The sequence below is a fragment of the Aspergillus fumigatus genome, chromosome 5, assembly GCF_000002655.1.
Source record: "Aspergillus fumigatus Af293 chromosome 5, whole genome shotgun sequence".
Taxonomy (NCBI): Eukaryota; Fungi; Ascomycota; class Eurotiomycetes; order Eurotiales; family Aspergillaceae; genus Aspergillus; species Aspergillus fumigatus.
This window is the reverse complement of record NC_007198.1, coordinates 3,404,161-3,420,177: the sequence shown is the minus strand read 5'-3', so window position 1 is coordinate 3,420,177 and position 16,017 is coordinate 3,404,161. Positions and strand designations below refer to the sequence as shown.

Genomic DNA, 16,017 nt, shown 5'->3' with positions numbered 1-16,017 from the left:
CTTTGTTATCAAACAACATCTGAAATATTGAAGTTACACCAGAATAAATATTGCATTGTTGGTAAGTAAGATCGGCTAGCTCACCCACGTCCTTCATCTTGAGAAGATCCTCAGCAAGAGGAACTTAATGCCTTGCCTGCTAATATTAACACCTTCAGATCACACAGGTCACATAGTCAAAAATGGCAGGATCGAAAACTGAGTCCGCTGTGCGCTTCCCTGAAAAGGACAGCCAGACCCGTCGTCTGCGCAACCAAACCACCCAAGACAAGAAGGCTGTGGCTCGGATGCAAGCTGAAAGTGCTTCAGCTCAAGCCAGGGTTGCGAGAGCTACTCACGCCGGTGAGGAGTGGACGCCAGTCGAGAACTTCGAGACCGCCATGGACCAGGACGGCAACCCAGTACCTGATCCCGCGTATACCGACTATGAAAAGATGAGGCAGCACAAGGGTGGCGAGGACGAGGCTGATGACTATGTTGCTGCTAATGCGAACTTCGACTAAGTCGAGGATGCCGTGCACATTCCAGTCACTCAATACGAAGGACATGCGAGTTCTCCTCACAAGGAAGGATGTGTAACTAGTTGTATCGTCGCACTTGACAGGACGAGAGAGTTGCGCGTAGTCACGGAGGCCGTAACATACGAAATCAAATCACCTTTTATCACTCTATATCTCACCATATCTAGTAGTTATGCTTCGAGAGTGGTCCGGATCGATGAGTCCTAGTTTGAGGGCCACGCTCTCGGATTGTGTCTTTTAACGCCAGGAGTTTGTTCTAAGAGCTCATAGAAAGCGGCTCATAGAAGCGGTTAACCAGCGTGGATACTGAAAGCCGGAGGCTTGTATTACTGCGCTTGCAGGCAAGCCGTACTTCATGAGGAACAGAGTTGCTTTCTGCAGTCTTCCCGAAGTTAGTCGGCTTTCTCATATCATTAAGAACAAACATCTTGACTTCAGGAATTAAAACCCGTAACTGACTGATAATGGCGTCGTATGGCGGCCCTGCAGTGATACCCGGAATGACAGCCTGATTGCTATGGCAACCCCTGACAGCAGATCGGGATCTTAGTGCCTCAGGCGCCCACAATCCCATTCTGGCAAAATCCAAACGTTGACTCGGAGTATTCAGCTTCATTACAACAGGAAGTCCACCTTAGGTGGAATCAACTTGTCATTCCTGATCGCCTTTGCGACTTCAGGCCTTTTCCTTTTGGATCTCATCCCTATGCCGTTGCTGCATGTTTCTTTCTTTCAAATTCCATTGCAGAAGCCCCTCGGATCTATCAGTATCTCCACTTACCCCAATATAGGCGGTGCGGTTGATGAATCCAACAAGGACAAGAGATCTCAATTCGCTCCTGCAATTGATTCCAGTCAGAACTTTTCTCTTTTGTTTAAGGAAGGCACTGCCAGCGACGACTTATTCATCCTAAGCTTCTATCAACCCTCGTCTATTCACGACCACCTCGTGCAACTTCACTCCTTCCCTTCTTTTGTTGGTACTGTTGTCTGTATGTACCATCGCCTTATTCACCGCCACCGTGAGCTCGTCACTCATCTTGTACATATATTAGAGGAACACAGTCAAGTCATGGCGCTGGACCCACGCTTCTACCACCATCTCGGCCACCAAACCGGACCCGGCTCCCACATCTCCTCCTCGTCGTGCGGTGCCTCGGCAATCACAGGCATAACCAGCCCTTCAGCTATGTCTACTTCTGCCTCCGCGGCCACGTTGCGCTCTACAGCCTCCGTTCCGTCCCTTCGCGCGAGAGAGGGCGTCGCTGTCTCAGCTAGACGTTCGGATGGCGTCTCGAGTCCAACACCCGGGGGTAACGTTAAAGTCGTCGTTCGTGTGAGGAAGTTTTTACCTAGAGGTATGGTCGCAGCCGGGAGGCACAGGTACAGGCAACAAGAAAGTGAACTAACCTTGGCCTGAATGGCAATTGAATCGTATAGAAACCGAGCGCAATGCGGAATGTCTAATCGAGATGGACCCTCACACACAAATGACCAAGCTCAAAGCGCCCAGTGTTGACCCAGAAGACGAAGGAAAGCCAAAGTCCCAAGCTCGCGGCAAGGTCCTGGAGGACAAAGCGTTTGTTTTTGACAACTCGTTTTGGTCCCACGACCCCAATGATGAACATTACGCTACCCAAGAGGACGTCTACAACTCTCTCGGCGAGGAGTTCCTCGACCACAACTTTGAAGGATACCACACTTGCATATTTGCGTACGGGCAGACAGGTTCGGGGAAGAGCTATACCATGATGGGAACTCCAGAGCAACCTGGCTTGATACCTCGGACGTGCGAAGATTTATTCCAGCGTATCGAAAGTGCCGAGTCGCCTGATGTCAGCTACAATGTCCGCGTGTCATATTTTGAAGTGTATAACGAGCATGTTCGCGACCTGCTGGTTCCCCGAACCGACCCTCCTCATTACCTTCGCATTCGCGAGTCTCCCTCAGAGGGCCCCTATGTCAAAGATCTTACAGAGGTTACTGTCAGGAACTACAACGAACTGATGAAGTACATGCGCAAGGGTGACATGTCTCGCACAGTCGCGAGCACCAAGATGAATGACACATCTTCCAGGTCGCACGCTGTGTTCACCATCACCTTGAAGCAGATACACCACGATCTTTCGACAGATGAGACGACTGAACGCACGGCCCGAATACGCCTAGTCGATCTTGCAGGATCTGAACGAGCCAAGTCAACCGAAGCTACTGGTCAACGACTCCGGGAAGGGTCCAACATCAACAAGTCGCTCACTACTCTGGGCAGAGTCATTGCAGCTTTGGCGGATCCTAGACATGGACGTTCTGGAAAGCGCAAAGGAAAGGACGTGGTGCCGTACAGAGACTCAATACTGACGTGGCTGCTCAAGGACAGTCTTGGAGGAAACTCGAAGACCGCAATGATCGCATGCATTTCTCCCTCAGACTATGAGGAAACCCTGTCCACCCTGCGCTACGCAGACCAAGCGAAGCGTATTCGCACTCGTGCTCGTATTAATCAGGACCAAATGTCAGCCGCGGAGCGTGATAAGCAAATTGCAGAAATGGCGGAAACTATCCGAGCCCTTCAGCTCAGCGTAAGCCTGGCCGCTGCTAACAGGAGGGAGACCGAGATTCAGAACGAGCGACTTGAAGTCTACCAGCAAAAGGTAGAGAAGATGCAGAGACTTATGGAAGAGACCAAGATGGTCAGTGAGTGCAAGATCCGGCAGCTGCAGACCGAAAATGAAGCGCTGCGCAATCATCTAAAGCTTGCACTGGACAGCCTCAAGAATCCCATACCCCTGGTAACAATTGAAAAGCGCAAAAGTGGCTTATCTGCCTGGGGAGAACACAATGGCAACACAGATGACGGTATCAACGAGACCCGGCCTCAGTCACCGATTTCTGATGCAGGACCGGAGCCCGATCTCATCTGGGAAGATGATGACACCATCCTCATCGAGGCTAGCCAGGTCAAGGCTCAGGAAATGCAGGCTGACATGGAAGACTTGCTGGTGGATTTGAACATGTTCAAGCGCAAACTGGCCACCGACCATGAACGATTTCGATTCATCCAGAAGCACGAAACTCGCAGGAGACGCCGTGCGTTGCAAGTTGTTTTGGCCAACAATCGCTAGCATATGACGCCCGACACGACAATTTCAGGGAGGCTTTTTGTTGTATTTTCAAGAGCAAGCAGGAGTTTGGGACTCTGGAGTTGCATGGAGTTCGTGGTTATCTGTGCTTTGGAATGTCGCCACAGGATATTTGACGATCAGAGTCAGATCTTGGAACTTCTTTCCAACCTCTTTTCAAGTCTTTGATGATGAATATCTGCCGATGAACCATTCGTCAAAGGACTTCATGTTCTTACAGCGTATGCTCTTTTGTGCTTTTGCAATGAAACGATGGGATGATACTATGCCAGTACGATACACGTTTGTCGAATTGGTTTACGAGATAATAATGAAGCCAATAATTTATTTTCTGCATAGACTCCCAAGTACGCACCTAGAAAACATTGATCTAGAGATCCAAAAGTGCGAGTATGCAGCCTGAATTTTAGGGCTGGTTTAGTGCCGGCCTTGGCCTTTACTCTTTTGGGCCTCTGACTCAACTTCCGAACTGGTGACTTTTTGACGTTTCGATTCCGCGGACTTCCCTCCTAACCCCACAATCACTAAGAAAAGTCGCCAATGCCCCTCTCCCTTTCGCGGTCGCGTTAAATTAGTTGAGTTCGGAATGGCGACTCCTATCAATCCACCAGTTCCTTCGTCAACGTCAGAATCTGCCACGACCGCGCCGGCGCAGCAACAATCTACCTCCGAAATGCAACCCCAGCAACAGCAACCGCCCCGCGAGCCCAAAGGAGCCGCGAAGAACGCCTCAAAACCCGCCAAGCAGTCCCAAAACCCCAAAGAGGGCACGCCCGCGGCCGATGGAGCCTCGCCGGCCGATGCAGGATCCCAGAAACTCACGCCCGCTGAACTGAAGAAGAAGGCCAAAGCAGAAAAGGCAGCCCGCAGGGCGAAGGAGAGGGCCGAGAGAGAACAAGCTGGTGGTGCGGCGCCGGCGCAGGGCGCCAATCCCCCATTTGCGAAGAAAGGGCAGACCGGTGCGGGGGGTGGCGGTGGTGCGGGTGGGAAGGATGCTGCTGCTGCGCAGTCGCAGAAGGGACGGGGGTATCTGCCGCGCCGGGGCTCTGCGCAGGCTGCTGCTGGGGGTGCGGAGCAGAAGAAGAAGCAGGAGGATAAGAATGTGGCTGTTTTTGGACACCTGTATGGGCAGCAGCGGAGAACTACAGTTGCTGGGGCGGGCAAGGAGGTGCACCCTGCTGTGTTGGCTTTGGGGTTGCAGATGAGGGATTATGTGATATGTGGGAGCAGCGCGCGGTGTGTAGCGACGCTGTTGGCGTTCAAGAGGGTATGTTTTGTCCTCTCTCTCGTTTTCGTTGATTATGCTGACATGTTTCTCTCCTCAAGGTGATTGAGTCCTACACAACGCCTCTTGGTACCTCCTTGGCTCGTCACTTGACTACCCACCTCTCCCACCAGATCACCTATCTCTCCACTTGCCGCCCTCTCTCGATCAGCCAAGGAAATGCTATTCGTGCGCTCAAGTTGGCTATTTCCTCGATTGACCCGTCCGTTCCGGAGGCCAGTGCCAAGGCGTCGCTAAGCGACTTTATTGACAGTTTCATACGCGAAAAGATCACTGTTGCAGACCAGGTCATTGCGGACAGTGCGGCTCAGAAAATCCAAGATGGCGATGTAATTGTGACATACGCCGGCAGCTCGATTGTCAAGCAAACTCTTCTGACCGCACACAAGCAAGGCAAGAAGTTCCGGGTATCCATCATTGACTCTCGTCCGTTGTTCGAGGGCAAGAACTTGGCTCGCACATTAGCGAAGGCGGGTCTCGAAGTTCAGTACTCGCTTGTCAACGGCATCAGCCATGCCATTAAGGACGCTACGAAAGTGTTCCTCGGGGCTCACGCGATGACCAGCAATGGTCGGCTGTACTCACGCGTCGGCACGGCGCTGGTCGCCATGTCTGCCAAGGAGCGGGCCGGTGGTGTGGAAGTCCCCGTCATTGTATGTTGTGAGACCGTCAAGTTCACCGACCGGGTTGCTCTCGACAGCATTGTCGTCAACGAAATTGCCGACGCCGACGAGCTGGTAATGAACGAGCCCTTGCAGCAAGTGACGGGTCTGCCTGACGCGGCTGCTGTTGCTCAACCAGAGCCCAAGAAGGGCAACAAATCTGCTGCGAACGCCACTCCCTCCGAGTCTACTGTGGTCACACCAGGCACTTCACCTCTGAAAGACTGGAAAGACACTCCCAACCTGCAGCTTTTGAACATCATGTACGATGTGACACCGGCTGAGTATGTTGACATGGTCGTTACCGAAATGGGCAGCTTGCCTCCAAGTGCCGTCCCAATCGTGCACCGGATGAGCACAAATATGTGAAGGTTTTCAAAAGAAAAAATATAGACAAACGAATCTGCTCGTTTAGTGATGACACTTCTCTGGTGTCATGGACATGGCAGAAATATAATTGGTCATCTAAGTGATCACACCGCGGTGGCATTATCTAAGATGAAGGATGATAGCTGTGTCAGTGGGCAGGGCCACTGCCAGTGTGCGTTGTATCAGATCTGCATCCTCCATGGTTTCGTTCTGGGCAAAGGATCTACTACTTGGGGTTGACTATTCCAATGTAATGATATTCGGCTTTTCTGAAGCTTAGCGGGTTAATCAAGAAAAGTTTCTTACATAATTGTGTTCCTTTGTACGCCGTAAATGGAGACAGGAAGCCTCTACATCAATGTCTTGAAGATAGCTACCCGAGGCAAAAAAAGTGTTGATCCAAAGGCGGTGGAGTGTCATGGATCTTACCACTCGTATTGTCCCTACCTTCATTTACTTATTCTCAACTTGCCCAAATAGATAGCTAGTGAACTCACATCCGCCTCAATTGGACTTGAACTCATCGAATCCCATCACAGCAGATAATTTGAATAAAGGATTCTATTTCGACATTCACTGCAATCCAAACCGCAATTCAGAATGGTTAGCCCATCACCAACACATCAAAACAAACCACACAGGGTGACAGTTACTAACCGTGAACTACAGAGCAAAGACTCCTCCCCCACAAACATCCACATGCATCATCCCCGGCTAGCGGATTACTTCGAGGAATTTACCCGCCCACACACATCACAAACAGCCAACATGACCGCCTCCGCGTCTGCCTCTTACCTCTACCAGCACGGATACAACCACGGCGTCACATACGGCTCCTCCTCGCCGACGCTGGTCCCGTCGTACCTGCCCATCGAGGAGATCTATGTGCTGCCGCAGTACCAGCCGCCCAATCCCGAGGATGAGGATGATGTGGTGCCGGACCAGCATGCGGCGTTTGGGATTACAAGGGCGATGGAGCGGAGGAGGGAGCCTGCTTGGAGGGATTTGGGGCTGGAGGGGTTGGTTGATGGTGGTGGGAATGGAGCTGCCAAAGGGAACGGAGTGAAGGTCAGGGTTAAAGAGGCGGGACGGTTGATGGGTGGGAAGAGGACGGTTTGTTTGCGGTGATGGCGCTCTGTGTGTGGGTTGAGAGGCCATTTTCTGTTTGGGTGTTACTTTGAGAGCGAGGTGTTAAGGTTTGCTTTTCTATTATTGATACCAAGTTCAGGATCAGGGAACAAGGTCATTATTATTGTCATGTCTATCGTGACTCCAACGCCGTGTAGCGGCGGTAATATACAATTATATGCGAATAACGTCCACCCGTGCCCGTTCGTAGAGCTTATGACTTAGCTGTTTCTGTTCTCGTTCGTCGTCTGCTATTACGCGTGGGTGAATCGCCATCTGTGCATATGTCCCCGCTGCTCGTCGTTTGGATAGTGTGCCGGGGTTGATCACGAGGACGCTGTCGACGACCTGGGCGACCGATGTTAGAATAAAGAGCGACAGCACAAGACACTGGGGAAATACCTTCACAAATGGGGGGAGTAGACTCGGGGTGATTAACACGTCTGGTCGTACATTCCACCACTCTCCTAGCTTGGAATAGCTGAGGTCTAACATGGCTCCCGTCGCAACACCGTTTTCAGTTGCTGGTTTGGGAAGATTCTCGCGGGAAGAGGGAGGGAACATGGGGAGGAAATGCCTTTGTTCTATTAGGTATTTGGGCAGCCGAGTCAGGAGACTGCCTTCTTTGGGTTTGCCGTGCAGGACTTCCTCTCGTCGTAAATCATATAGCACGTCATACGAGCACATACCAATGACGGTCTCGTTGAAGGACAACGTCACGGGGTTGGATACCATCCGGACCTGTTTCGGTAAACCGAGCTCTTTCTTCGATAACTGCTCCTGCGGCCAGGAGACGTGCTTGCTCAACGCATCCCGAACGGACGGTATCATCACAATCGTAATGCTGGGCACAGCAGCGACGAGTTTCTGTAGCGGCACTGTTATGAAGTGCCTGAACACGGTTGCCAATGTGGCAGTGTCGGGGTCAAATCCCTCCATTTCGGGGAGGTCAAAGTCCCCTGACGCCAGCAGTGGATGCTCAATATCCAGGAAAGGGCCCATCAGTACAAGGCTGTCCGCGTAGGTCTCAGCGGCTTTCTGACAGATCTCGTGTAGCGGCTCGAAAGCGAGATTGTCATCCGCCGTGTATGGTCCAGACGCGATCAACACATTCAATGGTGAGGGAGAGCCGGCTTGCTCTAGCCTCTGATTGATAGTGTCCACAGAAACTGGAGAAGACGCCGCAGGTGGTAGCAGGGGAGGAGGCAACACCTCCTTGACGGAGAAATAGTTCCCTGAGGCATTGATCCCCCTCAGCGCAACTATTTGTCCAGGGAAAAAATTCGCCGACGGTATGGAATCCAAGTTCAGTGGTACACGTAGACCAGCGCCTGTCCGTCTGGAGGTCTCAAGAACAAGTGACGCGGGATTCAGCTTCCCTTCCAAGCTGTCTGAAGCGATACGTCCAACGGCAATGATCTCGCTTGTGCTCTGGATAGCGGCGCTGCCAAAGTTGACATCGTCCGTTTCATATTCTTGCTGGTAAATTTCGGTAAACTCATCGATCCGGTCGTCCAAAATTTCCGAGGCTTCAGAAACCCGCATCGCCATAGGCTTATACCCAAACTTCTTGAGGTCCGTGTTCGCAGTGGGCTTTATCCTAGCTTCTGAAAAGGGTGCCATTAGGGTCTCAGGCATAGATAAATGCGCATTGAGGGTCTCTATTATCTGTCCGGGATTGGTTCTTTCTGCGAAAGGCACCGATCTGCTCTCAGTCAGTCTAGCTGTCGGACTTCACGAGACTGATCCATACTGTAATCCATCGATTGCACCGCCGCCGTTGCCAGCTACTGCAGCGGGTTTCATATTTGGAGACTGATTATAATCGGTCTTTCCGACCTTCAAAAGTGAAGGAGATCCGAAGTCTGATCTGCGTTTCGTCGAACTATTCATACCAGTTGGAGTTCGGCCAGGGCCATTGGGTGTCAATCCGTCCAATCTAAGTAACAGTGCTTGATAAGCGCTTCCAATCTGACAGAGTAGTGGTATGACTGTTCAAAGGGACTTACATTCCGAAAACATCGGACGTATTTGTTGCTCGTGGAGTCGCTGTCACTGCACTTCGTTTTTCGGTCTGTCTACCAGCCCTTCCTCGGCTTTCCCTTTCCAATGCCTCCTGGACATCCCTCTTGAATAATCGAACTGTCTCCAGATTCAGTTTGGTGTCTTCCGCGCCCATCTTCAAGCAGTACGATTCCCATTTGTAAAAGAGCTCCTGTGGGGGAATTGAATGCACACGCAGTATAGACTGTAACTCCGCAAGGACGTCCTTGGGTAATCCATCTGGCGATGTGGCCGCAAAGAGCTCATTGAGCTCTACTGTAACATCATCCATATCCATCTTTGTATAATGGATATCGAGGTAAATTTGATGTAGCAAGAATGAGCAATTGCACTGTCACCTGCTATAATTTCCGTCCCAGATAAAACGCGTCAGATACGCGGGGACACGCGACGCCATTAATTAGTCACCGCCTACTGTTTTCTGATATTCTACATCTTAGGCATCTACTAAAGTACTAATTGGTGATCGTCTTTTGTTATCCTCCAGTGGGGCCTGTCGATCTCGATGAGGATTGACGAAACGACGAAAAAGCAAAGAAGAAAAGTTCTGATCCTGTGACATAAGTTCAGCACTCGTTTAGAACAACATTGACGCTTAGATTTATGAGATATAGAAATCTGGTTTGAAAGCTTAAACTCTCAATCACAATGTCTGCACCGTCAGAAGCTCCCGCTGCAACTGTTTCAGTCACCGACTCTCAGGCCAATTCGGCTCCATCAAACTCCATTAAGGATCAAACCTCTGCTGCGACTACAGTGCAATCCAAGGCTCAGGTTCCGCCTTCTAATACTAGTGCGAGGGATGAGAAAGATAATGAATTGGACCTTCCAACTTCCGCTGCAGATGGCCTCGTTCAGAAGCCATTTCCTCGCCCTCTTGACACATCAAAGGCAGCGGCTCCTGCTGAGCTAACCCCTGATCAGCAATCGAAATATGAGGCAGTCCTGAAGGCAGTTTCCGAATGGACCACTCTTCCGACAACATCGGCAAAAAATGCACCCACGGCCCCAATTACAGATGATGAGCGCATGTTTTTGACCCGCGAATGTCTTCTGCGGTACTTACGCGCTACGAAATGGAATGTCACCGAAGCTATCAATCGACTTCAGCGCACTCTCACTTGGCGCCGCGAATATGGCCTGGAAAAGCTGACTCCGGATTACATCTCGATTGAAAACGAGACAGGAAAACAGGTCATCCTCGGATACGACATCCATGCACGACCCTGTCTCTACCTCTTGCCCTCCAACCAGAACACGGAAAAAAGTGACCGCCAGATTGAGCACCTAGTCTTCATGCTGGAGCGCGTGATTGACCTTATGGGGCCAGACCAGGAAACTTTGGCACTTATCGTAAATTTCAATGAGACGAAGTCTGGGCAAAACGCGAGTTTGGGTCAAGCTAAGCAGGCGCTCAACATTCTTCAAAACCACTACCCTGAGAGACTGGGACGGGCATTAGTGATCAACGGTATGTGTTTCTGCTGTTTTGATGATCTACGCCTCGGTCTGACTGCCTTGGGATCATAGTGCCGTTCGTCATTTGGGGCTTCTTCAAGCTGATCACCCCGTTCATTGACCCTTTGACTCGGGAGAAACTGAAGTTCAACGAAGATCTTCGGCAGCATGTGCCTGCCGGCCACCTGATGAAATCCGTAGGTGGTGATGTGGAATTCCGATATGATCATTCCATTTACTGGCCGGCATTGAATCAGCTGGCTGATAAGAGAAGGAACGAGTACCGACAGCGCTGGATCCAGGGAGGCAAACGTATCGGAGAGTTTGAGCGCTATCTCAAGACCGGCACCAGCCCCAGTCTTTCACAATCCGAGGGCACCAACGGGGTTAGCGAGAAGTCGTGATTGGACCTTCAACTTCCTATGGTCATCACTTAATACGCCGTCCCTTCGGTATTCTTCCTGTTTTTCTACACGATGGTCAAGCGTCTGATAATTGCTTAGCGTGTTGCTGGAAGTATCTGTGCAACACTGAGCGTCATATCTGCTGGAGAGCCAGGGTGTATGTTTCCTTGACCTTCGGCCTCATCCATGATTAATGTTTATTTGCTTCTTCTTCCCACCAGCACCAGCCTTTCTTTTCCACGCCTTGTTGATATTTTGAGGTTTTTCCTGCCTGATTCCGGACTAATAGACGCTTATATTACATGCTCGTTAAGAGATTATACTCTAGAAGGAGCGGGATGTATATAGAACTGCAGCTACCTCTACACATTTGAGATACAATAGATCCTGTCATGTAGTCACTGTTGAGAGAGAGTCACGTGTCCTCGCGGGGCAATTAGAAGGATTAGGTGAGTGTCGCTTGAATGCCCATATTTTGATTGATTCAATTTGCCTCTAATAACCACTGAAACCACCGTGCTGCCTCAGTATTGCTAGAAAGTGGTCTGGAGATACTAATTCTCAACTCTGTGCACAGCCCGGATAATACAACACTCTCTTCTCCATTTCTGGGCAACGGCTAATGGAAGTACAGTAACAAGCCAGTCTCCAGATGTCCTTCTGTAGTCTAACCAGTTTAGCAAATGGACCTGTCGATCCAACAGCCAACAGCATCGCATCCCCTTCTCTATCTAGATCTATTTGCTCTGTGCTCAGTCGCAGCTTATACCGCTGTAGGGGTGGGGGTATATTGAGATCACTTCAATTCAACTTGTCAACCGGTCAGCGCGCGAATTATATCTAGATCTAGACCACAGTACTTCCATCTTGAGAACATAAAGCGGCAAGGGCGGCAAACCACTATATTCCCAGTCATGGACAAGCTATCTAAGCTGCAGCAGAGAAAAAGAAGCAAACAACATCCAGTGATCCTCATTCGCATCCACAGCCATCCTAAGGTGTCCTAGTTGACCACAACCCCCATCCTCCTCATGCGGCTCTCCTTGCAATAGACCCAGGCAGTCCATCCCACTTATTATCATTTAGAGGGGTATTCTTGGTATTGCTATTATTATTATTATTATTATTCTGATGACGATGGCGGAACATGCCTCTCAGTGGACGATGCAGCGGCCCCCCACAGGCAGAAACAACTTGCCGCCCGAACCCACCACCGCAACCGCAATGGCCAACGACACTCCGACTCCCACTGCCGCGCATGCTACCATCTCCGCCAGCACTACCACCACAACGACGACAACGACCACCACCACCAACACCTTTCCTTTGTCGACGCCTGATCTTACTATCGCCCACGGTCACGAGGGCCCTTTTGTGCAGCCCTCATCCTACCTTCGCCCGCGAGGTCTCTCACATCCAATGCGCTCATCTGAGCCCGAGAGGGCAATTGATCGGGAAGAGCGCGAGGGTCTAGTGAGTCTACCCCTCTTTTTGCTTTTTTTCCCCTTGCTCTTCTTGGTCATCTGGTGTTGTTTGCACCTATTCATTATTTTTTTATTGCAATTTTCTTCCTTGCAGGTGCTTGGGCTACTGAGAGATCACCCCATGTGCGCTATGTATTACTGGTCGGGTCTTTATATCAAGGCCAGGTCTCCGAGAACTAGAGGCAGCACAGTTTCCCATTGCATTTGTCTCCGCGATGACGGCCTTATGCAATTCGCTAACGATTCCCTTGCTTGGATATGGTATAGCGGGCCATCCGTAACTTCCTCAAAGTCCGCACCAGCTATGACGTCCTTCCGCTCAGTTTCCGGCTCATCATATTTGATACGTCCCTCTCCGTCAAGGAGAGTTTGAATATCCTGATACAAAATGGCATGTATACATTCTTCTTGCTTGCAGGGATGGTCCCTCGGAATGTCCCAAGAATACTCTCTGAAGACCGCAACTATCCCAATATTTCTACGGTCCAGATTGGAACACAATAAGCTGACTGGGTTGGATGTACGCGGTGTGACCTACAGGCATCGTATCAGCTCCGTTATGGGATTCAAAGACCTCGACCTTTGCCGGTCTTCTGACCACTTCCGACTACATCAACGTCATACAGTATTATTTCCAGAATCCCGCGGCACTGGACCAGATTGACCAATTTCGACTGGACAGTCTTCGAGGTGCGTGCCTGATGTCTCGATACTTGTCAATTGACTCTGTGCAACCTGAGACTGAACAAATATTACAGAGGTGGAAAAGGCTCTCGGTGTTGCTCCGCCAGAAACTATTTCGATCGACCCAGAACGGCCGCTTTACGAGGCCTGTCGACGCATGCTAGAATCTCGCGCTCGCAGAATCCCTCTCGTTACAAATGATAGCCAAACGGATCGCCCTCACGTTCTTAGCGTGGTGACTCAGTACCGGATACTCAAGTTCGTGGCGGTCAATGTTAGTGACACACAAAAGTTAAAGAAGCCGCTCAAGGAAATTCTGTTGGGCACCTATGATAACATCGCCACGGCGTCAATGGATACACCAGTAATTGATGTCATTCACATACTCGTGGAGCGAAGTATATCTAGCGTGCCTATCCTGAACTCGGAAGGTGAGTTCGAACTCTTGTGTCGCAGGTCAAGTCCAGCGTCCGGCTAATAAAAACCCCTAGGTGTTGTCTACAACGTCTTTGAAGCGGTTGATGTTATCACACTGATCAAGGGAGGCGTATATGACGATCTCAGTCTCACGGTCGGCGAAGCCTTGAAGAAACGAAGTGCGGTACGCTCTCTCTATTCTACAACGTTCCCCGATCCACGGCTGACGGTCGCAGGAATTTCCCGGTATCTACACATGTTCTCTGAATGACGGTCTGGACACCATTTTCGATACTATTCGCAAATCTCGCGTGCACCGCCTGGTTGTGGTGGATGGAGATTTCCGACTCAAGGGTGTTCTCACTCTAAGTGATATCCTACAATATATTCTCCTCGAGGGCGAAAATGACGAATCATCATGATATGAAAGAGATCTCCTGCGGACAAGCGGGCCGGGTATATCTAAAATTTGCATGGAAACGGCGTTGACTCACTTCTACTTCGGATCGATTTTGAGGCTTGCAACATCAGGTTTGGCTGGTAACAAAGGGCTACGCCGCATATTCATTGTTCCCCTGTCAGGCTTTTTTCTTCCTTTCATTGCTTTTGTTCTTGTCTTGTCCTCATATGAGGATGCCACGGTGTAAAACACATACACAAAAGGTAATGGAATGGTTGTCCTTGGCTTCAGCTGCGCTGTATTGGAAGGCGCTTGGCTCGACAACAATAGATTTCATGTCGATGATACGTCTCTATTATCCAACAATTAATGTTTTCTCTTCATCTCTGTCGTTCCTTTTGTCATGACTTTTCGTTTTCTATTCACCCGCAAGACATGAAGGAGACCTAGACCCGAGGTAATTGTCCGATGCTGTTGACACATCCCTCGGAAAGAAGGAACGAAGGAACGAAGAACAACACATTGATCACGCTGCTTGCCTTTTGTCAACAAAATCTCCCACAACTCGGGAAAGCGCACAGTGACCACTCATTATGTTGGCGATCAAAGAAGGGCTGGGATAATTCCTCGTCTACGTGAGATTATACCACACTTCATATCCTTTAATGCTAGACGAACGACTCCTTCTCATGTGAGAATGGGACTCTTCAATACTTTCTTTAAAGCCTCAGAGCAAGCCAATGAAAGAACTTTAGAAGGCAGGCAGTCGTGGACCTGGGTACATCGCACACGAGCGGGTGCTGTCACACAGGCTGCTCACCGAAGAAATCCGTCTTTAAAATCTGCCTCGAATGAACAAGGTACAATCAGAACAGTCACAGCCAACGATGCCTACTGCTCCAAGGAGCAACATGTCAATGAGCGTGAATCTAACCCCATATCCGCTGGAAGTCTCGAACAGGCACTTACTTCTGATGACTCTAACACTTCCTCGAACAATTCATGTTTTAAAACAGACTCGTACCAAGCATTCGCAGAATCACAGTTTCCAGTGGCAGGCTCGAAAGGACTTGCAGGCTTTATGACGTCTCTTCGTTCCCGCAAGCCTCGGCACCGGAAATCGCTAATGCGACTTGGGGGGCGGTTTCGACAAAATGACTGCACCCTTCACGGTGCGAGAACGAATTGTATATGCATTGGCTCCAGGGGAAACTCGGCAATAGACAAGGGTACAGATGAACATCAAAAGTCCCGCAAAGCCAGTGACAAGACTCTCGAGTCTGTTAATTCCAACCTCACAGCCGAGACTGTCTGTCGCCACCCTTCCAGGAACACGTCCAATCCGATCCCCCTTATCGAACGGGAATATTTATACGACAGTCCTTTCGATGAAACAGAGGAATCGTCGCAGCTAGTAGCGGTTTCCAACCCATTCACAGACCACTCCATAGCCACCACTCGATCCAGCAGGGACTCCAGCTCAATCTATAGTCTTAAGGATTCTCAGAAGCTGCAGAAGCTCCAGGTCCACAAAAGGTCAAGAAGGCCTGTCATCTGCACCGACCTGGATATCATGGGCTTGTCACGGGAGAGTTCTCTCCCCTTGTCGTGCTTGGATGATGGCAATTGGTCAGACATTTTCGATTGGCGCAAAGCTACCATAGCGTTTAACGATCTAGCTATCAAGCTAGATCTGAAACCTTTGCCCTTAAGCAATAGTAAACGTCAAGGGGGCGGCGATTGCTCTCATGCTCATCCCACTTCAGGTAAGTTGAATGTCTTCTCATTGGGGACATTTAAGGAGGGATTGCTAACGAAAATGTTTGTCTTGAACATCAGTCTCGCGGCCGTGCGGCTTTGCGACGGAACTGCCTCGACGGCGGGATAGGATTATTCGTCAGATCAGAAGTGTGCGATCGACCTTCCATCTCAAGGCCCAAAGTATGCCACAGGAGCGAAAGTTGCGGCGAATGAAAACGTTCGCCAACCTCTCTTACTGCT

General features: G+C 50.2%; 6 protein-coding genes across 6 annotated transcripts; 5 read left to right on the top strand and 1 right to left on the bottom strand.

Moving 5' to 3' along the window:
• Positions 1–1,227: 1,227 nt before the first annotated feature.
• Positions 1,228–3,643, top strand: AFUA_5G13050 (kinesin-3 family protein uncB; the record flags this gene model as incomplete). The annotated part of the gene is made up of 2 exons (XM_748256.1): positions 1,228–1,879; positions 1,962–3,643. 2 exons carry the CDS (start codon positions 1,228–1,230, stop codon positions 3,641–3,643), a joined length of 2,334 nt encoding a protein of 777 aa, XP_753349.1.
• A 604-nt stretch (positions 3,644–4,247) lies between these two features.
• Positions 4,248–5,977, top strand: AFUA_5G13040 (translation initiation factor eIF2B subunit delta; the record flags this gene model as incomplete). Its single annotated transcript, XM_748257.1, has 2 exons — positions 4,248–4,928; positions 4,988–5,977. 2 exons carry the CDS (start codon positions 4,248–4,250, stop codon positions 5,975–5,977), a joined length of 1,671 nt encoding a protein of 556 aa, XP_753350.1.
• A 340-nt stretch (positions 5,978–6,317) lies between these two features.
• AFUA_5G13030 (uncharacterized protein) lies at positions 6,318–7,105 on the top strand (the record flags this gene model as incomplete). Its single annotated transcript, XM_077804884.1, has 2 exons — positions 6,318–6,580; positions 6,647–7,105. The coding sequence occupies exons 1-2, from the start codon at positions 6,578–6,580 to the stop codon at positions 7,103–7,105; spliced, it is 462 nt and encodes a 153-aa protein (XP_077661020.1). The 5' UTR covers positions 6,318–6,577.
• Positions 7,106–7,279: 174 nt separating this feature from the next.
• Positions 7,280–9,520, bottom strand: AFUA_5G13020 (DNA-directed DNA polymerase alpha subunit POL12; the record flags this gene model as incomplete). Its single annotated transcript, XM_077804883.1, has 4 exons — positions 9,115–9,520; positions 8,859–9,044; positions 7,508–8,810; positions 7,280–7,453 (listed from the first exon to the last, which is right to left on the bottom strand). The coding sequence occupies exons 1-4, from the start codon at positions 9,444–9,446 to the stop codon at positions 7,280–7,282; spliced, it is 1,995 nt and encodes a 664-aa protein (XP_077661019.1). The 5' UTR covers positions 9,447–9,520.
• A 109-nt stretch (positions 9,521–9,629) lies between these two features.
• Positions 9,630–11,501, top strand: AFUA_5G13000 (CRAL/TRIO domain protein). The gene is made up of 2 exons (XM_748260.2): positions 9,630–10,640; positions 10,700–11,501. The coding sequence occupies exons 1-2, from the start codon at positions 9,818–9,820 to the stop codon at positions 11,029–11,031; spliced, it is 1,155 nt and encodes a 384-aa protein (XP_753353.1). The 5' UTR covers positions 9,630–9,817; the 3' UTR covers positions 11,032–11,501.
• A 667-nt stretch (positions 11,502–12,168) lies between these two features.
• On the top strand, positions 12,169–14,038 carry snf4 (AMP-activated serine/threonine-protein kinase regulatory subunit SNF4; the record flags this gene model as incomplete). Its single annotated transcript, XM_748261.1, has 6 exons — positions 12,169–12,504; positions 12,783–12,882; positions 13,068–13,205; positions 13,274–13,630; positions 13,691–13,800; positions 13,853–14,038. 6 exons carry the CDS (start codon positions 12,169–12,171, stop codon positions 14,036–14,038), a joined length of 1,227 nt encoding a protein of 408 aa, XP_753354.1.
• Positions 14,039–16,017: the final 1,979 nt, after the last annotated feature.